We start from the raw sequence: 23,606 nt of genomic DNA, 5'->3' as shown, positions 1-23,606 counted from the left end.
GGAGAACATCATTGCTTTTCATTCACTTGCGCCTCTCCTTGCACTCCATTATAAATGCATTTATGACAGGAATTGTCTTTCCTTATGGAAATAATTGCAGAAAAGTGGTGCGTGGCATTGGGATATTTATAAAGGTTATGAAGTACCTTTAATCACCAGAGTGTACTTAATTAAGTTTTTGAAAATATACAAATATATTTGAATATTGTACAAATAGTATTTTGTAGCAGTTTTCGAGTAGTTAATGTTTATATTTATATTCCCCGATTATTCTATAGCTTTCATGCAAGTATTTATACCGACTTCTTAGTAGTTTTAATTATTATAGTAATAAAATAATTCGTTTGTAATTGTTCAAAATAGGAATAATATATTATTCCTATTTACATATGTACTTAATATTATTGGCTTCTAAGTACTTGTTTTCATCCATTTAGCATAGATTTATTAAAATTAATTTTTTTTTATTATTTATAAGTAGTGAATAAAATTTATATTTATTTCGTAATATTTTGTAATCAGCACTAACTCATGTTTTTTAAGTTACAGTCATAGGCCGAGATGGTGGGGTCTGCTTATGCTTTTTTTAAATAGATTGTTTTTGGTTTTTCCTGATTTCAACATCATAGCAACGAAACACAACTTAATTTTAAGTTTTAAAATGTAATGCACTACTATTCAAAAATCTGAAGCTTAGCTCCGAAATATTTAATATATAATAACCAAATGAACATGCAATATTAAATATTCAATAATTCCATATTTCTTGTATTTTTCCCAATTTTGTTTCCAAAACTGGGTAAGAATATGTTTCATAAATATGTAGCAATTTATTTACAAATACTATATTCAATAAACTTTTATTACTCATATTTAATTTAATAAACAATATTTATGTAATATAATTTATTTATATGAACATATTTAATGTATTTATAAATTATGTATTTATTATTTTAATATTTTAATTTTTTTTTTATTTTTTTGTAATTTAATATTTCCATTTCATTCTAAGTATGTATGTAGATAAGAATATTTGTTTGCATCATAGATACCATTATTATTTTCACATTATGTTAGTTAAATCCATTTTACAAATAACACTCGTCCTATTTTGGAAGCAGATATTTCATAACAATTGCTTTCGATTGCCACTTTTTCAGCAGATATTGGTATATTTATGGCTTATGGTTCAAAGTTCTAAAGCTGCCCGATAAGATCCAAAATTATGTACTCTATTAATAAATATTTAAATACATAGTAAATAATAAAGTTTAATGAATTTCACGTGATATATTGGGAAATTCTTGCACAGGCATAAATATGTATGTATGTTTCTATGTACATTAACAAATCTCGAAGAACCTACCACCGGATGTGTTACGTTAGTTCAGGCAGAGATTTTGCTACAGCAGCTCAACTGTCTGAGAAATCGTGTGCTTATAATTCAAACTGGAGAAAAGCAATCGAGGCAGGTTTGTGCGATCCGGCGTCTTTGGCTGTGCGTGATGGATGATTGATGCGCTACCTGGACAAGGCAATTCGAAGTTGAATCGAAGTTGCAACTAAACTGCACATAGCGTGATCGTTGAGCCACACAGAAGGCACGTCAGCGGCAACGAAGCCCATAACAGCGGTGCTTACACAGAAGCCAAATTGGATCAGAGCCTGTGAGTTTAGTTTGCTCGCGGCGCTGCCTGCCAGTAAGAAAGCCAAGTTAAAAAGCAATTAGCCAATGCCAGGATTAACAGCAGCTAAAATGAAATCTGCAAATGATCAAGAATCTTACACATACACAATGCGTAATACCGCGCACACAAATAATTATTTAAATGCGTACATCAACCGGGTTGATCGTGAAAAATTATGCAGCTCATGGGGGTCGCCTTTCCTTAAACAAAGACAAATCTAATGTGAAAGGCGAATCATGAATGAAATGATGACCAAGGCAACGTCGTACAACGACGACGACGACGAAGGCGACGCGCACGATGACACTCAAGTGCTTTCATGCCAGCGATCCAGAGCAAACGCAAACAATCGAACAGGAATAATTTACTATGTAAATAAGACACGAGCTCTGGTACCGGTGCCGGTGCCGGTGCTGTTGTCGGTGTCGGTGCTCGTTGTCCGTTGTCGTAGTGGTTGCCATTGCCATTGCTGGGATTGAGAGTAGCGTGCGCCCTCGCGCCATCAAGTGCCACTTCAACAATCAAGCATTCACACAAGCAGATGGTACGCTTGAGCTGCCAGCAACGACCACCAACAACACTACAACAACAACATCAAAATGAAATAAATTTCATTTAGCTCCAGCATCATCGTCATCGCCGTCATTGCTGCACACACATTATAGACGTACGCTCGCTTTATTGAGTGTTTATTTACCTAATTCGATTACCGATCGCGTCCGTTCGCGCCGTAATCCACAAAACACTTGACCATTTGGGTGGCGCACACAGGCGCACTTGACAGCGTCGTCAAGGTAGAAAAGCAATCATCTCCAGCATCAGCGACTCGCAATATGTTTGGTGGCTTAATTTAAGCGCTTGCAGTCGTGGATATTTATATTTTGAAAGGTAACAAACATATAAGCTAAACAGCGAAATGAGAGCGCCTGCATTTAAATCCGTTAGGCGTTACTTAATTGAGTATTGATACCAGGGCTCCCATATATGTACAGGAGAACCCATACGAGCTGCTTAATTCATGCAGGTGGCAACACTACGCAAAACATATTTGAACGAAGTGGCAGCACATATTTACATACATTAAGTCGAGAAGCAGCAGCAAGATTAGAACTCGATTATAAAATTATTAGAATATAATAAAAAACATAGAGTTAAATGATTCGCACTGTCCTTCTTCACAAAGCAGACGAGCTTTACCTGGCAAAATGCGCGCAGGAGCACAAATTCTCTTATGGTATCATTGTGGGCCATGTAAGTGCGGTCTCGGGCTGCCACGTAGTTTTATATTGCCTGTTGTTGTTGTTTACGTGAGACTTTTGCATTCTATCGCCTTATGTGTAGCAAGCCGAGCTAAACAAGAGCGTTGTTGTGCATATGGCACGGAACAACGAGGAGGATGCCGACCTGGAGGATCTGAGCGATGTGCGCCTGACCATCAGTGACATCAACTCACAAGCGCTGGCCTCTCAATGGCTTAGTGCCAGCAAAATGTGCCCCGGCTCTTTCGACGTCATAGGTAGGTGTGGTATACCATTTAGTTATGGGTGTGCGTTGACCCCGATTCGCTTCTTTTTGCAGGCATTTTTATATCCTCTGTGCGCCCCGATGTAGCAAGCGAAGACAGCGCCGAATTCAAGAATGCCAAAAAGTTGTTTTCTGATGTATATGAGTATGTTGTGTCCCAAAATGTGTGTGGACTTTGATTAAACTTCGCGTTTCTTATTCCTCAGCACGCTACTGAAGAGCAGCAAAACATTTGGCGTCTACACCACGGACGTTGCACAAACAGATTTTGTGTTTCTAGCCTACTCGCTAGCGAACAAGAAGGTGCTATGCAAGAATTATAGTTATGGCAAGTAAGTTAAAAGGTATATGCCAGTATTCTATGGCATTAGTACACAGATTAGGGCGCCACTGACGCTTCACTGTATATCTTTTCTTTAATCAAACCAAATTTTGGCTTACATTGTTGACACTGTTAATAACGTATAGACATTGCAAGAAAACATATTTTACGGCAAACATAAAATGCATCATATGGTAAATAACAAAGTTAAAAATTACATATTTAGTCATGTTTTGAATGTTCTTAATAGCCACTTCAAACTATTTACGAATGCTTTGGTAAATTTGTAGCAAACTCCTTAGATATACACATATTTTTTTTAAATTTGGTATGCATTCTGTTTTAATTTTGTATGGAATGCATTTTGTGTGTTAAAATTTTTCTCTAGAACCGCATTCCCTCCGAATTTATTAGAATGTTTAGTAGATCCTACAAGGGCCATATTTTACAGATTACTCATTTTACCTTTTTGTTTTGCACTGGCAGTGGCGGCATCTTCACGGATATGGAGCATCGCTTTGTCGAGAAGCCATTTGAGTGGATACCGCTGGAATGCAATTTCGACATGGATGACGTCATACCTATAAACGATCCAGCGCGTCGCATTAACATTGAAGAACAGTTCCAGAACATCATTGTGGCGATGCGCAGCAATCTAATGGCCAGCGAGGTGTTTCTGCAAAACGAAATGGTCGAGGATACTATCGAGTTGCAAGCGTATATTAAGAAAAAAAAGACCAAGGAGGAAAAGGAGAAAAACACAAGCACAGCACCACGGGAAAGTACCACAGCGGATCAAGCGCCGTTGGAACTGCTTGGCAATAACCAGAGCAGCAACAGTCAGATCAATGGAGCGATACGAGCCAGCATAGTGCTACCTCTCAAGTGTCATCTAAACAACGACACCGAGATCAAGGTGCGTGAATTTAACGGCTCGATGCGTATGAGTGGCATTCTGTCCACGCGCATTTATTGCAACCCACGCAATAGCATTGCTGACGTAAAGCGCTTCTTGCGCGACGATGTCCTACGCTCGCTTGTCACGCGCATTCAGGTCTACTGTGATGGTCTCACAGATCCCCATGTGACCAACGAGGCAATATACATAAGCGAACCACCGCGGCGCGTGTACTTCACTCTGCCATCGGATAGTGATGGCAAGAAAGCTAACTCAGTCCACAGTCCTGTGCAATTCTCAGAGTATCTGTTTAGAGGAGAGGCTCCCACCGTAGTCGTTGCTCAGGCCAAGCAAATACTCGACATCGAACTAGACCCAGAGACTATTGTTCTGGATGCCGAGGGTCTGCCCGATGATGCGAACTTTTTGAGCGCAGGCTCTGGTGTTCTCAGGGACATTGAAACGCAAGGCATGCCCAGCTCGATGCCAAAGCGTGAATTGTCACGCAGCCTTTATATGCTGGGCATTTCCGTGGCGTTGTTGGTGCTGCTCGTTTCAGTAGCACTGCATTTTGCGCTAAATGGACAGCAGTAGGCAGCTGCGCTGACCAATCTGACCTATATACATGAAGTTTTATACACACACATACTTTTTATACTACATATATTATTTGTACGTGAATGTCCGCAGGCATTCGCTTCTCTCTTGTGATCGTTTGTTTTTTTAATATAACAATTGTGTATTAGTAGAAAATTTAAAAGTAAAGGGTCACGTTATATAGTCATAATAATAAAGCATGTAAGTGAGGCATTTAACAAGCTCAATCTTTTACTTAAATCGGAGTGATTTAAATAAATTTGGGATTAGCAAGTGAAATATTATTAAGATGAGAATTCATTGCTATTATAACAATAATAATATTTAGATAATTCTCAGAGCATGCTGATATTAGCAGAAGAGACGAAACATAAATCGTAAGTTATCGGGTTGAACCTTTGATGCACAGAGTTTCCAGACTTCACAAGGGGGCAGATAAAAAGACGGAATTTTGTAATTATCTAGAAAATAGAAAGCAACAAAAATCGAATAGACTGTCTGACCGTTGCAAGAGATGATCTCTTCTAAGAAATAAAAACTTTTGCAGAGTTCAAGGATGTTTGTAAAATATTGTAAATTTGAATTTAAATTCTATAGTAACCGTCTAATGTAATATCATAACTCCACATGTTTGATTACAACTTAGTTAATTCGTATATTTATTGTTTTAACACTGTAATAACTAGAAGACACGAAGCATTTACCAAGCATATTAGTAAAGTTTAGTTCACAAACTGATATAATCTTATGGCCTATATAGATTCACAACTAATCGTAATGCACACACAAGTATTTACATGTATGTATGTATGTACGTGGGTAAATGCCGTGAAGTGTTTGGAAGGTATAGGGAAACTTGCGCGGCATCCCTCTTACAATTTGTATCTCATTAAATCTAAAAAGAAATTCATAATCAACAAGTTACAAAGATGCCGCAAGCAATTTCATAATAGTCTTAAAAGCTACGAAGCAATTGCCTGGGCTCGGGGGATACAGGGCGATTAAAAGTATGTCAGTGTTTCACAGCCTCTGCAACAGAACGACGCGCTTAAACCTAAACTACGACTACAACTACGATTGAAGTGCCGCTAAGCAGCTCCCACTTCTACGCCACGTCTCCAGCCAACATCGCTACAAATATTGGCATGCTGCTCTTATCGAATTGGTGCGATCGGGTGAACAGGCGATCGGGTGCCTGGCCCGGAGCTACAGCTGCGTCTGGGCCAAAGGTGCCACAGACACACACACACATACATGTACACACGACATCATTTATCAAGCGGTAATAAGCCATAAATCATATGTCGGGTACAGCAGTAGCGGCTTCGGCGATAGCCCCGAATATGCGCATTGGCGCTGCACTTATCCCTGGACGTCCGTTATGAATATGCGCCGGCGCGCTGATGCTTGCAGTTGCCGTTACAATTGACAACGGACCACACCCAGTCCACATAGTTGGGCACCTTGGCGTAGATGCCGAATTTGTTGCGCTTGGCGCAGCCATCGCCGAACGAGGTAATGCCAAAGATGGTCCACGGATGGTTCGGCTTGGTGGTGTCACGGCAAAGCAGCGGTCCACCAGAGTCACCCGCGCAGGTGTCTATGCGACCGCGTTGGTGTCCAGCACAGAACATGTTCTGTAATTAAAATGAAGGTACAAACATTTTTTAACTCTCCAATTAAAAGTCAAAATACTTGTATATCAACTGCAACTTGCAACATTTCTGAACTCTTTAAATAAGAAGGAAATGGGTTGCAACAATTATACATATACATAAATTTAAACAAATAATTTGCTAGTCGAGCCGTTGTATTAATTAAACACATATATTTTTATAAGCTTTGATAATACGTTTCTAGCATACACTCCTCGCCACTTGAATAGGACACCCCTTATGTCTGTTTTCTATCGCCCACTGCTCCCAAGCCAAGCATGCTAGAGATCTATTTTTTTTAATTAAAAAATTAAAGTTAATTTTACTGTCGCAAATTAACCAAAAGCTTGACATGATTATGATCATTAATGAAAAACCGACAAAATGTGGGGTCCTAATTTTACGCCATTTGAATAGGACACTTTAACAAAAAAAACATTTTAGAGAATTCCGATTCTTTTTAACACTAACATTGTACAGGGTCCCACAAATTCTGAATATTAAAAAAATTGCAGAGTTTATTTATTTATATTTATATGGACCTGCGACATTGTAATTTGTAGCCCCAATCGAAACTTCCAATCCTAGCTATATTAAGTCTAGACTGAATATTTACTTAATATCGGTTCGTTGGTCTATTGATTGAAAAAAAGTTGGTGGTCCTTCGATTATGTATTATTTTAGAATACTAATTACCTTTAGGAAAAAAAAACATTTTAGGGAATTCCGATTCTTTTTAACACTAACATTGTACAGGGTCCCACAAATTCTGAATATTAAAAAAATTGCAGAGTTTATTTATTTATATTTATATGGACCTGCGACATTGTAATTTGTAGCCCCAATCGAGACTTCCAATCCTAGCTATATTAAGTCTAGACTGAATATTTACTTAATATCGGTTCGTTGGCCTATTGATTGAAAAAAAAGTTGGTTGTCCTTTAGAGAATTCCGATTCTTTTCAACACTAACATTGTATAAGTATAAAAGGGCTAGGGTCCCACAAATTCTGAATATTAAAAGAATTTCAGTGTTTAATTTATATTTATATGGACTTCTACATTGTAATTTGTAGCCCCAATCGAAACTTCCAAACCTAGCTATATTAAGTCTAGACTGAATATTTACTTAATATCGGTTCGTTGTCCTTCGATTATGTATTATTTTAAAATACTAATTAATTGCACTTCTGCCACAAAACAGATTGTAATTAATTCACAAAACTAATGCAGCGCTGAAAGTACAACCTTTACGTAGTTATAACTGTGACTTAAACATTAGAATTACAAGTATAATCGAACTATAGAATATCTTATAATTCTTACGAAACGCAGTAAAATAAAAATCGAGCAGCCTAAGAGATGGGATCGAATTTAATGTCTCCTGCCTCTTGGATAATTACCTTCGTTATTGTGTAGTCATGATAGACACTGCGGCAGTTGGCCATCGGAATAATGGGAACTTCAGCCTGATGGAGCACACTTGTGCCAACCACGTCGTGATTGCGTCGCTTGCCCCAACCAATGACCGTGCATTCCATGTTCTTTGGCAGCGGCTGATAAGGACGCGGCATACAGGAATACCCTATCCAAGTGGAGGCGTTGACCGGCTTTGGCAAACTAAAGAAAACAGAAGAGAGGAGCATTTCTAATATGTACTTAAATTGGAATTACTCCAACATACCGCAATAAGGCAACATCGCTGTCCACAGTTCGCTTGTCAAAGCTTGGATGCTTGAAGCTCTTGAGCACGCGTAGTTGGATTTCGGTACCGTCCTCATAGTCCAAGTTATGCTCGCCAATGCGCACGTAAAGCACTCTGCGCACACAATGGGCAGCAGTGAGGACCCAGGAGGGCGCGATGAGCGTGCCACCACAGAAAGCCTCCTTGAAGCGATTAAAAATGGCAACCTGCCATGGCCATTCGCCCTTCCGAGCCGCCTTTCCCCCAATAATCTTCAGCATGTTGTACATATTGCGTCTGGCACTACGCACGGGGGCCTGGCCACAGCGTAGCTTCGGAGGTGCATACTCAGGTCCTCTGTAGCCCTTTCCGTTCATGATGAAGTCACTGGAGATGGCATTGTTGGTGAGAGCCGAGGACTCGGAGTTCATTCGTCGCATGGCCGCGTCATGGGCACGGGCAGGTCGTGTCTCGTAGGCAGGTGTCTGTCGCTGTACCTCCGTCTGTAACCATTGCTGACAAAAGCTCCCTTCTGTATAACAATAGGCGATTTCGCGTAGAACTTCCCGACCGCAGCGTTCACTTACACGGCATTTTCTAAAGGAGAGAGAAAACGTGAAAGTCCACAAAAAGAGTAAGCAGCTCTGGAAGGCAAAACAACAAAAATATTCACGAAACTAATTGCTATCAGGAACTCGAACCGGTCTCATAAATAAAGATATTCAAGATTTGTCTGAAGACAAACGACTCGAGCACAGATCCGTTTTCGACAGCTTTCCGACTATTTTCTAACAAAACCATCGAATAGGACATCATCTGTGATGCAGCAGAGTCCCAAGTTTTCGGCTGAGCCCTCGAAAGAGAAACAAAAAACTTACTCATAAACTTATCGAGTTCTCTTTCTATACTTTCCAATTCTAGGTAAATCTCCAATTGATAAACTCACTTGAAACGCCGTGTTGTGCATTTTGGCGAGCACTTGGTCCATCGACTCCATTTGGAATAGATGCGTCGATGTCGAGGAGTCATAGCATCTGGCGTGTTTCGCTCCTTTGCCGACGATAGGGAGCTTGCATTGCGGATGTCCGCATACTCCTCGGAATCCGATTGTTCAAAATCCAAATCTGATTGCTCAAAATCAAAGTCCTTATACTGGAAGACATCGCCTTCCAGGCTGCTGCTTTCGCTGTCAACTCCGTTCAGGTTGCGTGCGCGCATGCGCAATGCAGGAGTTGGTCGTCCAAAACCATCTAAATAATCCTCAAAATCTTCAGCGCTGTCATCATCGTCATAATCGTTATGGTGAACAACGGGCTTAGGACTGGGCCTGCGTCTCTGCTTTCTTTTATGTTTTTGCTTTATGCGTTTTTTTCGTTTCAGGACAAAGAAGTCGCCCTCTTCCACGGAAAAATTGGGTTCAAAGTCCCCTATATCTTCTTCTTCGCTTGCCTCTTTCGAAGGGTAATGCGAAGATGGCTGACGTACCAACTCGATAGAGTCTTTTGGGGTATGCGGATAGAGCGAGGGTGGGCGATACGACACTTCTTTCGAGTCAAACTTTGGAGTATATGGATGGTGAACCGGTGGTCGGTGAACCCCTAAGGAGTCATCTTTCGGGGGATATGGATAAAGTTCAGGTGGGCGGTGAGCCTCTTCAATAGAGTCATCCCTGGGTGGGTGTGGATGGTGTGTCGGTGGACGATGCACCACCTCCATGGAATTTGTTGGGACATAAAGGTGCGGCTTCTGCTCCGAAATTGTTGGCCCACTTGCAGCAGCTGCTGCCGCATTGATGACTATAGAGGGCGGATTACTTTGAACGCTTGGCGCCCAATGGTAAGATTTGTGTGAAGGCTCGTGCCACTGCGGATGGCAACTGTGAAAAAAAAACCTGGTAAGTGCAATCCACGAAAAATCAAGTTAATATACGAATTTGTTAGTAATTGGATAACATTTAATGTTTTTTTAGTTAAATATCAGATGCTTATAAAAACTGAAATCTCTATGCATTGATATAATTAAATGATTACATATATTCTTGTATATAATAGGCCTAAGTAAGTGGTTTAGAAAAATTAACTATAATGCTTAACAAGGGCGTAGGCAGCTTTTACCAAAGGGGGAGCCAAAAAATTACAATTTCGATTAAATTAAATAATGCACGATGCATTTACAAAATAAAAATGAAATAATGTCAACAAATTCAACTCAGATCCATTTTAGGGCAAAATAGTGCGTAAGGGTCGACTGAACGCCCACCCCCCTCCCCCCCCCCTGCCTACGCCCTTGATGTTAACATAAGGGCGATGCTGAGATACGAGTATTGTGACTATAAAACAATAAAGACTTTGCATTTGTAGTTGCTATCAAGCATACATCGTTTAAATACTATATCTTTTATAGAAATCAGACAAGTCCCCAAGAAATTTAAGGAGAAAAAAGCACGGCTTTGTAGAAAAATTTAAATTAAATTTCTCCACAAAGTGATTGCCGGTAGTGTCGATTCTCCTTTCGTTTTAAGTCGTCTTAACTTCTCAGTTCCTTCTAGAACGACAAGAAAATGTCTTCCCCTTTTCCTTAGTAGGTGTACAACTGAATATGCATCGCACAATCCTTTTCGGGTTTTATGCTCATGCTCATTATAATGATTATTTTCACCTGCTCTCAACCGAATTGTCTCTTCTTTAATAAAAGCCTCTCTTTCTCTGGCCAACGGGGTCTAAGATTCCATTTCTTTTTGCACTCTTATTTCTTATTAAATCAGCTTTTAAGTAATTTCAAGCTTCTTCTATCTGTTAAGTTTTTCTTTTGCTTATATCGGTAGATCTCTTGAAGCCTCTGACCACACGTGGCTGTGAGGCGCGGCACAGCTAGCCGGAAGGCAAATAATATTCCCCCCACGGGTCGGAGGCGTTAATTATATATTAATGTAATTTGATTAGGGTTCTTCTTTTTTCTAGCTTTTTATAATTTTTATGTATTTTCCTCCTACGTCGACAGTCATAAGTTTGTTGACATACTATAAATAAGTAAATAAATAAGTATACATTTAACGCCAACACTTACTGCAAACACTTGCGGTGCTCCACATGCTTGGTGTGTCCACACTTCCGCTTGGCCTTGCAGTATCGCTCTCGCTGCTTCACGCAATCCTTGTCGCAGGACGTCCATTGAGTCCAACGGCTAAAGGGCTGATGATGGCTCATGGAGCGCCAGCGGCCGCTCCAACGTTGATGGGGCATATGCAGTCGATGCACCCGCTTCCCATTGTGCCAGTGCGAGCCGTGGTAGTTGTAGTGATGCTGCCGCCCCAGCTGTGCTCTGTCGGCATGGCCGAGAGCTTCCCGTATCTCGGCTCGCATGTGTCGCTTCGCCTGTTGCACGTGGCCGCCCTGTCGATGACAGCAAAGTGTAAACAAATCAGCGAATACAATTGTGTTGGCGATAGCTTCGACTGCGATTGCGACTGCGACTGCGACTGCTCCCATTTCACCATTTGCATGTGCCAATGATAGTCGTCAATGGCCCGGTAAGCAGCAGCAGTCCCACAACTGGCACACACACACATACGTGTACAATTGTACAATGCACTAACAATGCACATACATGTGTCTAACTAAACGTGTAATGCGATCTCAGTCAAACAATGCCACACGAGCTGCCATTTCAACGCCTTTCCAACTGAAAAAACCGCACGAGCCGCGGCCTGCTGCCGGCTCCAGCCACATCGTCATCGACATCGACATCAACATCCATAGCACCAACACCAACACCAACACTACTATAAACGCAGACTTATCACAGCCTATGGGCTATAAATCAGGCCATGGTGCAGCAGGGGATGTTGCTGCCTCTTGCAAGTATTTGAAGGTTCAAGTGTCATTGCTCTCGTTGTTGTCGTTGACGCCGTCAGCGCCCAGGAAAGTGCCGCTGCAGTTCTTTGGTTCCAGTGCCCAACCACGCGTCTGGGACGACAACGTCGATGTCTTGCTAAAAATAACATAAATTTTGCTTTGCCTCGATCTCGGTCGAAGCATCAGAAACAGCAGCAGTAGCGGCAGTTCGTTCTTCCTGCGTCGGCCGGATTGAAAATAATGTTTGGGCGGCCGAAGAAACCAGAGAAACCACCCAACTAGGGAGACTGCCGAGAGTCCTCCACTGCACTGACTACATCGTAGTCAGAGTAATTTAATTTAATTTCAGCATAGATGACTAATTTTTTTTAAAAAACTACTTTCTTCTGAAGAGTACTTTTATTTTGAAAGGGGTTTGCATAGAAAGAGAATAGCTTTAAAATGTTTTAAAATGTTTATATCGTAAATACCTTACGATTACCGGACTGAAAATAATATTTGGGTGGCCGAAGAAACCAGAGAAACCACACAACTAGGAAGACTGCCGAGAGTCCTCCACTGAGAGTAATTAATTTAATTTAATTTAAGCATACAAGTAGATGACTACTTTTTTTTACAAAACTACTTTCTTCTGAAGAGTACTTTTATTTTGAAAGGAGTTTGCATAGAAAGGGAATAGCTTTAAAATGTTTTAAAATATTTACGACTGCCTTTCCCCAAAATAATCTATAATCGAATCATTTCATCTATATAAATGACTTCCATAAAAGCTACCTTAGATGACCATGAAAAAATAAAAACGTAGGGGTATCTTCTAGTGGACTACCCCACCGATATTTGGCATATTATATACACATACTACTATATATATAGTATAAGTAGTAATGGTTAGTTTCTAGTTTCCAGCTGTTGGCTCGGTGCTCTTTCTATTAATAGCCCCGTTTAGTGCTTCGTTTCCATATATTTCTGACAAGTGCAATCGCCGCCCGCCAGCGGTCCAAGCATACAAGTATCCCAAATGAATTGTGTGCATTTATACACTTATGGTCTGACAACTTTCTGTCAAAATATGGCGTGAGACACATGTCAACAATAATGCCCTGAAGCTCTGCACTGGTGTGTCTATAGACGCGTAGTTCAAATAGAAGACTTCACATTTGACGATCGCTGATTCGGTGATCAAAAGAAGAGTCAGTCCCAGAAGGTCATGGCAATGGTGACTAACCTCTAACGAATTTGTGAATCCATCGAATTGGGAAAACTGTAACATTCCCATGAAATCATGCGGAAATACACACACTGCACACAAAGGTGGAGAGCCAGACCCCACACCCCAAACCCCAAGTCCCAATGTCATTTCGAGTTACCGCTACCTCACCTCACGAGTGCTTCAATTACGATTCCGATTACGAGTATGGTGTATGGTGCGACTAATTTGGATGCGTATAATTGACTAGCGATTTACATTTGTGAACTGAACTTTGTTCACAGTTCCTAAACGACAATTGGTTAGACGAATTGTTGTCAGTTGATGTCATCTCGTGTGGCTTTGTTCATTTCACAGCGCATTTACTATAGTTAAAGAGTCAAGTGGGCGATCGCCCCATTTCCATTTCCCCCTAAATGCCCGATCGATCGGGCAACCCATCGCCCGATCGATTGTTCAATTAACTCACCTGAGTATGTGCGAGCAGCTGTAAAAGCGCCAGCAAATTATAAATTACTCTCATGTCCGATTGTTGTTGTTATTTGCTGGTTGCTGGTGTTGTTGTTGTTGTTGTTGTCGTTCTGTTTAATAACTAGGAATTGTAGAAATGCGAACGATTCGTACTCGTACGTCTCGCCTCAGACGCCGCCATGTGAAAAGTGAGCTGCGAGAACAGAAACAAGAATAGAAAATAGTAAAATAGTAGATACTCGTAAATCGACCAAATTGGGCAAGTGGAGGCAAAAATCTTAGCACTTATTCAACTGCAATATTTTATGGGATCATAAATCAGTGCACACCCACACCGACACACGATCGTTGATGAACTGATTTCACATTATGTGGCCAAATGCTCAATCAAAATGGGCGGCCATCCCAAGATCCATCAACGAAAAACAAAAAAAAAAACACAAACATATATTCCTACATATATATACGAGTATGTAGTAAAGAAAATCTATGAACTGCTATTGGCAACTTTAGGCGATAAAGCAAACAAAAGCTGATACATGGCACGATCTTTATTTCTATATCTTATGGGCTGATGAGCGAAGGCACTTCATTAACAAACAGCTTATGCCTACACAGTCGTAGTGGCGAAATGTCTGAGGACCTGCGCCTCCAAACTTACACTCACAACATACGAGTATTCTAATTAAAATGATTTGTTTATTTTCTTTCGTGAATTTTCAGCTTTTTAATGTTCTTCGCATTCGGAATGCCCCAATCAAGAATAGAGCATAAATATACATTTATGTATATGTATTATGTGGCTACATAAATATACTGACTAAGTTCTTTCCCAGCTAGTTTCTTTTATTAATTTTTTTTTTCTTTTTTGCAAAAATAAACACTAAATTATTTTTCATTCTTTTCCACAAAGCCGAAAGCCATCGAGCTATTGTTGTTTATTTTGTCTTTTCACCATTGTACGATATTTATTATCAATTAGTTGATCTGTTTATTCAAAATGCATAATCAACGTCCATTAAGCATACTTTGTATGTTTGTGTTGTGTTTTTCCACCATTGTTTTAATCCAATTAATAATGTTTTTAATATCATTTGGAAAAGAGCAAAACAATGAGTTATCCCCCGAATAGGCCATAAAAACATCCCCGTCGACTGAGAGTGGTTGTTGGTTACTTTTTTTTTAATGAATGAATGCTGTTTTTCCCTCTCTTCTTTATTTAATAAACAAATCAATAAGGAGAGGATTCTTTTAAGTAGGTGAGTTTTTAAATAAATATATATACATACATAGAATACTAAAGCCACTAATGAGCTACAGTATTAAGCTACATACTACTTAATCAATTGTTTGAAAGGCTGTAATTTCCTTTAAAAAGTTACAATTTTTAATTGAACCTAATAGAGGCTTGAAATAAGTTCATAATCTCAATACTATTGTAATTGTTATTGAGCTGACTTTTTGTAATTATTAAAATGTAATATCAAAGAAAATGCTTCAAAGATTTGAAACGAATAAAATATATTAATATTTAAATCTAGCAATATAGTACATAAATCTAAGCCTCGTTTTAATTGATATTAATTAATATTTATCATTTCATGTTTATACAAGTACTAGAATGTTTTTTTTTTTGTTATTCAATAATTTGAGAAATTAGAAGTATAACAAATTATTCTTATGAGAGAGATTAACTTCAGTAGCTTGGGTGTGATCCAAACTAAAACCTAAGTAATTCATTAATCGGCTCAAAAATAGTCTTACGTAAGTTGAAAATGTAAATGGACTGATATAAATTAAAGATTCAACCTTTGTAAGACCATTGCTCATATTAAAAGTATATAAAAACGATTTAAGCATAAAATTCTGTAAGACTTAATGAATTGCCGGTTTATTTTTGAAACATGTTATAGTTTTTATACCATACTAGTAAAAGGGTTGACCATATACCGACGATGTTCAATTCATTATATTAAATTTTAAGAATAGACAATAAAACTGTTTGACACGCAACTAAAAGTCGTTTGTTGTAGAAAACACGTTTAAGGGCCGTTTTCAAATGTGACAGGCAGCTCGAACCCACACATAAATTGACAATTTCAAGCTGAAGTGCTGGCTCGAGGTTACTGAGAACATGGTGCTAATGAGTTCATGATCATCTGTACACTTTTAATGCGAATGTAAAGCACACCAAAATTGGTTTCATACGTTCAGAAACAAGCAGAACTCACTTAGTTGAGTTACAAACAATTTATGAGGATATTAGTACGCAACAAGTTTGTGATAAACAGTTAAAGGATGTGACTTCTAGGATGTCGTTTTCCCATTATTATTTGCTTCTTATAATGCAACATTTGTTACCCAAGTTTCGTCACATTTGCAACATTAATCTTCAAACTTCTATATCAAAGTTTATACAAAAAAAGTTATCAGCCCATAGATAAAAGAATAGAATCGCCCTAAGCCCTGTCCTTTGGTTTTACTATAGTTCAACTTATATTAAGTCTTGAAGCTTTTAAATAATAAAAATATATTTCAAAGAAGGAAAGAAAAAAACTCAAAATATATGTCTCGACCGAGAATTGAATATTAATATAGACTACTTTCTAAAAGAATTTAAAAATGATTGATGGTGTAAAAAATAAAGTGATAAAGTATATGTACACGTTTCGTAAGTTGATCGGGAATCATAATTTTTATTTGGTTAAAAACATGCCGATCACCATGTAGCTGCGGCTTCATTAATTGTTTCTTACATGTTTTTATTATCAACTATTTAGCTTATCATTTACAATGGCTTCACATGTAATAAAAGATATGTATTTAGTTTCCCATTAGTGCTCATATATTAGTGTACGAGCACAATTTAACAAAGAAAAATGCTAACCAAAAAATAAAAAGATTCTGAGAAAAATTCAAATTTATGTTCTAAATTTAATAAAACATAATGTGCTCTAAGATCTAAATTGAAATTTCCTGTTTTTTTATGTATCAACACATATTGCGTTTTTATCTCCAGGGAATGTGAAAAAGTTGACCATATGGCTAAGCAAAAAAATAATGACTAAGCTACAAGACAGCTAGTTTATTTTGAATTGGAAGCCTTTGATTTATGCAAGCCTTGCAAATATAAAACTTTCATTACCGCCTGATCTTATACAATTCACATGTTGTAAATTTACAATTGTTATAAGGATTGTAAATAATTTTGCTAATTAAAACCAACAAAGTGGCTCATTTGCGTCAAAAAGGCAGACACGACATTAACAATAACAAAAAGAAACAACCACCGACAAGCACATTTACTTTTTTCTTTATGTTGTTGGCAAACGTTTTTATATAAACCCGCTGACGCATATTCCGGCCAGGGTTAAGATGGCGCCTTTTGGAAACTACAAAGCGAAAATTTGAACTTGTAAGAGACCTTTAAAAACAGAGCGATCAAAAGACTGGCCGGACTGGCCCGACTGGCCAGACCAGAGGCACAAACGGAAAGTGAAATTAATTAGCTACATACATGTAATTACAAACATACGTACTCGGCGTCTTACGCTAGAGCCCCAGCAACAACATTGAAAACATAAAGATAAATTATTTTCAAAAGGCAAACAACAACGGTAAAGCGTGGTGGATGCCGTCGCGGTGGAGGTGGAGGTGTGGGTGTGGGTGTAGGAGGAGGGCGGTCAGAATGACGAACGGCCTACTCTGGTCTACGCATGTATAAGCATATTTTTTATGCATTAACTTATGGCATGACCCAAGCGGCAACAACAAGTTCCCTCTATCAAAATCAAATTTGTATCGCGCCAAGGAATTTAAAGTAGCAGCAACAGCAAAATGTGAATAGCTCTTTAATAATGCGAGTACCACAAGCATTCTCTTGTATCGTACTTGTACATTGATCTTGCGTCAATGCGGCAAATACAGCAGACGCAGATACATAAGTATCTGCACAGACTGGCACATTTATGGTCAGGCTCATTAAGGACGCATGCGTCTCCTGGGCCATAAAAGGCATGCGCAACCGCAACAGCATTAACTTGGCCAACTGGTATACAACGAGGCTGCTCCACTTATGCATCATGCCCAAATGTGTGTCTGTTCTGTAGCATCCATCTTCGTCCCATAACCAAAGCCATAGCCGTAGCCGTAGCCGTTTCCACGTCCAAGTGCACGTTCATGGCGATGTCGTCATTACTATTGTTTTGTCATTTATATGCAGCGCTACTTGCGTTGCTGATTCTTGAAACGAATTGAAATTGGCCATAAAATCAGTGCCGCCGCATGACACATTCATATTTCAGCGGCACTGGCGCCTGCCCCTGGGCCACGGCTCGCTCACTGTACGTTTCACTTAGCGCATTAGCTCTGATTTAATTGTATTTAAATAGCCACTCGATTTTTATTCACTCAATTCAACGAATCAATTCCAATTCGAATAGAAACCACATTAAATCCAATGAGCGCAGGTGTGGGCAATGTCAATAGCACGATATGTGTGATATGCATCTACACACACACACACACACATACAAATTCACACAATTATAAACAGACATAAATACTTGTATGTCTGTGAATACAGATAATCGACAGTAGCACTTGTTGGTTGTGTGTTTCATTTCGATACCCTTTCTCTATTCGGCAATCGGATTAAATGGACAATCGTGTAAATATTAGGCTTAAATTGCTAAGATTAAATTGCAAATTAAACAAGAGGAACGATAAACTCTAGAAAATATGTCCTGCACGATTTAATAAATACGTCTAAAGATACGTTTTATCATGACAAATTTATAAATTCCTCAATTTCTTCCCCAAATAAACAAATAATTATATTTTATTATTTTGTTAACATATTATATTATGTATATGGTTATCTAAGCCATTAATATTTAGAGAAATATCAAAGCAAGGCAGGTTCAGGAAGTATGCAAAAATGAACCCTTAAAGTATGCTTTATTTAATTGAAAGTGCATTCCCTTTCTATTGAAGGCGTTCTTGGAATTAAAACAGTGGGACAAGGCGGACTAGGCGGATTAGAAAATGTGATATGTGTTGTTCTATTTATTGTATTGTAACTATTTAAAATACATTATAAAACCATAAGACGCATATGTAAAAGGTTGCTATGCGGTGTAAATTGTTATTAATGTTCTATAATTTTTATTTATAGCTACATAAGTATTTAATAATTGGTGCCTCAATTTTTATACATATTTGATATATAGCGCTTTTATTTTATATGTTCGAGCGGCTTTAAAAACATTTTGCGGTATCTTATAATATTTTTAAAGCATTTTATTCACTAATTTGTAATATAAAATGTAGGAGTACAGAGCTTTTACCCCAACAAACTCCTGTTTATAATACAATCTGCTGACTATGGTTTTTTTAAATGTGTAACTCATTGCAATAGAAATATTCAGCTATATTTTGTTGATAATTTTGATTCAAACAAAAAAAAAACCATATAAAACTAGTTTAATGGTTGTGCACTTAAGTTTTAAAATATTTTTATTGCTATTTAAAAAGTCATTTAATGGCAGGCTTTCCAATCTATTTCATAAGATTTTATAATTCTCGCATTTCAATTTTTATGCTGCAAGTGATGAAGACTAAATATATCTATGATTTATATACATATTTTTGGCGGCATTTCATTAAAATTAAATGAGGTTAGCCTAAAGGCAATGAAAAACAAGCCACTTAATGAATGTTTGATATCCACATGTTAGCTAAATTTATCTTTACCGCGCATAAAGCTTGAAGACGATCACATATTGAGTTTTGTGTATTTTAATGAAGTGAAAACACATAAAAACTGATAGCCAGCTATCCCTGAATTATTCCCAAGGTTCCCCTATGAGCAAATATGAATTTGAGGAGATATCATAAATTGTATTCCGGTATTTCTAAGATGAGATATCGTGTAACCACAAAATGGCTATTCTGATTAAACATTGTTCAAATATGTTATATAGATGTCCTGAATTAGCAGCACTGTTAAAAATTAAAGTTATAAAAGAAATAGTGTGGACATGAGCTTTGAATATTTGAGTGTAAAATTTGTAAATATATTTTGACTCTGACACTGACCGGATTGTTTGTTTATCTAAGTATATACGAGAAGTTTTATGTGTAAAAGCTGCATTTGCATTTCGAAACTAATTAAAAGCATACATGCACATGCAATATTAAACATGTTAAGCATGTTATTGCTTATTTATAGAGCATCAGGCATTCTGAAGCTGATGCTTTTATTTTCAAACACTCATTATTTTCAGAAACTCAATAAATTGTGCAGTTTTGGATTGTCACGCTTGCGGTGGGAGTCGTTTAAGAGACAACCACTTCAGACGCCACACGAGGCATGCAAGCCATGGCAATGCCCCCCATTCGCCACTCGGTGCTGCTGGTTAAAGGTCGTCTGTCAACACGACAAGCTCATATAAACACCTCCAACCGGGGAACTGATAAGTTGAGCAACTTAACTCGCAGCGTGTTTTATTTTTAATAAGTGGCATGCAATGTTCTCCGAGTCTGATATAAAATTCCACACCAAACACAACGCAAACAAACAAACAAACAAGCCACAAGACATACCAGAAACTATTCTTAAACACCTGACGACATAAACGGATGCGTAGATTTAAATTTTAAAAGATGACGGCGTCGGCGTCTCTGTCGGCGCTGCAGCGCTGCCGGCAGCAGCTTCTTAATTTAGAATACCGTGCCAAGCAAACACGCAGCAGCCGACTTGGAGAGCGACCGTGTAAACAAACCGTTCGTCATAGTCACTACCGTCATCTTCGTAGTCCAGCACCGGGCCAAGACTACCTCCAACAGTGCAATTAAACTTCCCTACACTCAAAAAACTATTTACTCCTAACTCAAAAGTGAAAGTTAACCTTCAATAGATGTAAAGGCTCTAGGAAAAATTTGCAACATTTTACTAAAACTTATACATATACTCGTACATCCTACTTTATTTGAACACATTTCGAAGTTGCAATATTGTTTAAACGTAATATTAAAAATATTCACACAATTGATTATGGATATAACAACAAATCGGCAAAGATATGTAAGAAAGGGTGTATACATTTTTCAAAACTGTGCATCCTGTGTAAATTATATTTTGCAAATAATTTCGAATTTTTACCGCATTAGTATACATTTCTACATTATGAACACATTTCCATTAATTTCCTTTTAATTTTTCCTTATGTTTTATGTAACTTAAATCTAGTGCAAATAATTTGCTAAGGGCAAAAATATCTTGCCCCCTAGATTAGATCCCAGCTACGCCCATGATTCGAGATATCACACTTTAATTTTTTAGACTCTCTCTACGATGATTGCCGCAAATAAAAACTGAAAAACTGAAAAACCCAGACTTCCTGAAGGATAAAGTATATTAATTATTAGCTTTGATGTTCGCAGAAGAGCAGTGTTTCGTGTGTTTTGTCTATTTCTTTTATAAATAAAAGCGAATCACCGTAATCAATTAATCAATTCGATCCGCTCGGTAGCAGATGTTCGAAATATCATATATTTTTTAACTTTCAAAAAAAAGCGTTTTTGAAATTGTTAAAACAAATTTATAATTACTTTAGCTTGTCGATATTGCAGAAGAAAACTTTTACCCAGAGTGCAGGGTATCTGACATTGATAAGTTCTCGCGTTATATAGCTTGTTGTGAAGTCGGTGTCGGCTCGCTTATCATGCTGGGAAGGTACAAGTATTTACTATTTATTTCTGTCTGCTACCGCTGCTCACGTAACTCTGGAGAGCAAATCACTTGGGGCCGCCACCCACAAAGTTAAACAAAAACCCGTTGGCCGTTCAATGAATTTGTTTTGAAATCGAATGTCGGGCGATTTTTATGAATGAATATTTACAAATTTGGCTAAAGGCAGACCAAACAACAATAACAACAACAACAACAACAACGTAGAGAGCAATAACATTAACCAAGAAAAAAATGCGTTGGCTAAATGGTCGATAGACTGGCGTTGTTGCTGTTGTTGGTGCTGCTAGCCAGAAAGTCTGGCAAGCTAAATACAGTGGACAGGCGGACAGGCGGAGGTATGTGGGCAGGCCTGTTTACCGAAATGCAATTTTTAATGACGCAGACAGCAGCAGCAACAACAACAACAACAAATCGCTGCTGTTGCTTCTTCTGGCAGTTGTTTGTTGTTTTTGTTAGCTTTAGTTTTATTTTGTTTTTGTTTGTGTCTCGAGTGGGCTGCTGCAACAACAATAACAACAACAGAAACAACAACAGCAACATCTGTGGGCAGTTGTCGTGTGCGCTGCAGATGTAACTTTGCAACTTCCGCCGCTGTCCAGACAGTTGCAGTTGCTGTTATTGTTGCTGCCACAAATTCGCATTCATTTCATTTATTAGATGCGCGCTTTAAGTTTTCAACTACAAATCGATTTACGGGTAATGTGCAATGCATTAAATTCCAGACTATATAGTCAATGACTATTAGCGGATGTTGGCATCATAAATCATGCTTCGTCTGTCGCACACACACACACACACACACACACACACACACACACACGTGCCCCCAAACAGACGACTCTGGCGATGCAATCGCAAAGATGCCGCCGCCAACCTCATCGTCATCGTCATCGTTTCCGATGCGCCACATTTTCAACACATGCATTAAATGCATTTCAAATATCGTTTCTGAATATTCCGAATGAATGAATGGAACGTTTATTTATCTCCGCGCTTTTTCAATTTGCGTTGAATTTCAATTTATAAATACAACGGCATGTATGGAATTAAAAATTGATGCCACTTCATTTGGCATTTTATTCTGAATTTTCATCAATTGCGAGGCCTTTTATATTTTATATTTTAATTATTTGCATTTTAACAAATGTGCTTGCAATTAGTACGCCAATTACCTCACATACAGGGTGGCCAATTTTCACTTTGGCGCCCAACACTATTTTTCTCCTTCGATATTTCGAAAACTGTTTGTTTTCCGAATTTTATTTTGTGCTATTTTTTTTTAACACAAAATTTGCACATTGGCAGGCACTTTTTTAATTTTTGACAGCATGTTATTTTTATATATTGGCTTAAAAAAACTGATGCCTATTTTTTGAACGGAAGATGCCCGTAGATTGGCAGCTTCTCGTGCTGCATATGAGCCAACAACAACACCAACAACAATAGCAAGAACAACCAACTAACTAACGGCGACAAATATTACACAGACCGCACACACAACCGTACGCGTCGTGGTTTTCTCGAGAACTGAACTGAAGCCAAAGTCAAAAATGTGAGCGCCGTACGCCGCCAACTGAACGCGAACGCAACGGCAACGGCAACGGCAGAGACTGCGACGTTTTTTCCACACACACACGCACACACACTCACACACACAGATTTACATTTTGCGCTCGCACAGTGGGTCGATTGTTATTGCATTGTTGTGCCGGCATATGGCGGGAAAAGTGTGAAAATCCCCTGATATGACCTCTGAGCTGGCGGTAATATTTTCCTTTGCGGCCCACTGAAGGCCTTTCCTGCACATTATGGTCAATAAAGTGCGTTTTTGACTGACCACTCGGTCGGCCAACCGTGAAATCAAACAACTTTCTTAATAACGAAAACTTTTGAGCACAAAAATTTAATTGTCAGATACATGGGTCGTCCGGAAAGTTCATAAAATTCA

General features: G+C 38.5%; 2 protein-coding genes across 3 annotated transcripts; one reads left to right on the top strand and one right to left on the bottom strand.

The window, feature by feature from the left end:
- Positions 1-2,801: 2,801 nt before the first annotated feature.
- LOC115632485 (protein odr-4 homolog) lies at positions 2,802-5,237 on the top strand. 2 transcript variants are annotated; one of them, XM_030529662.1, is made up of 6 exons: positions 2,802-2,942; positions 3,033-3,207; positions 3,270-3,360; positions 3,422-3,547; positions 3,684-3,731; positions 4,024-5,237. In XM_030529662.1, the coding sequence occupies exons 1-6, from the start codon at positions 2,847-2,849 to the stop codon at positions 5,027-5,029; spliced, it is 1,542 nt and encodes a 513-aa protein (XP_030385522.1). In that variant the 5' UTR covers positions 2,802-2,846; the 3' UTR covers positions 5,030-5,237. The 2 variants fall into 2 exon arrangements, with proteins under 2 accessions (XP_030385522.1, XP_030385521.1); XM_030529661.1 differs by lacking the exon at positions 3,684-3,731.
- Positions 5,238-5,662: 425 nt separating this feature from the next.
- Positions 5,663-23,153, bottom strand: LOC115632416. Its single transcript, XM_030529553.1, has 7 exons — positions 22,831-23,153; positions 13,901-14,095; positions 11,437-11,762; positions 9,317-10,246; positions 8,371-8,967; positions 8,090-8,306; positions 5,663-6,669 (listed from the first exon to the last, which is right to left on the bottom strand). Exons 2-7 carry the CDS (start codon positions 13,952-13,954, stop codon positions 6,412-6,414), a joined length of 2,382 nt encoding a protein of 793 aa, XP_030385413.1. The 5' UTR covers positions 13,955-14,095; positions 22,831-23,153; the 3' UTR covers positions 5,663-6,411.
- Between the last annotated feature and the right edge of the window lie 453 nt (positions 23,154-23,606).

The sequence above is a fragment of the Scaptodrosophila lebanonensis genome, unplaced genomic scaffold (assembly GCF_003285725.1).
Source record: "Scaptodrosophila lebanonensis strain 11010-0011.00,11010-0021.00 unplaced genomic scaffold, SlebRS2 tig00001415-arrow-pilon, whole genome shotgun sequence".
Taxonomy (NCBI): domain Eukaryota; kingdom Metazoa; phylum Arthropoda; class Insecta; order Diptera; family Drosophilidae; genus Scaptodrosophila; species Scaptodrosophila lebanonensis.
The sequence above is the reverse complement of the archived record's forward strand: the minus strand, read 5'-3'. Positions and strand labels throughout refer to the sequence as shown.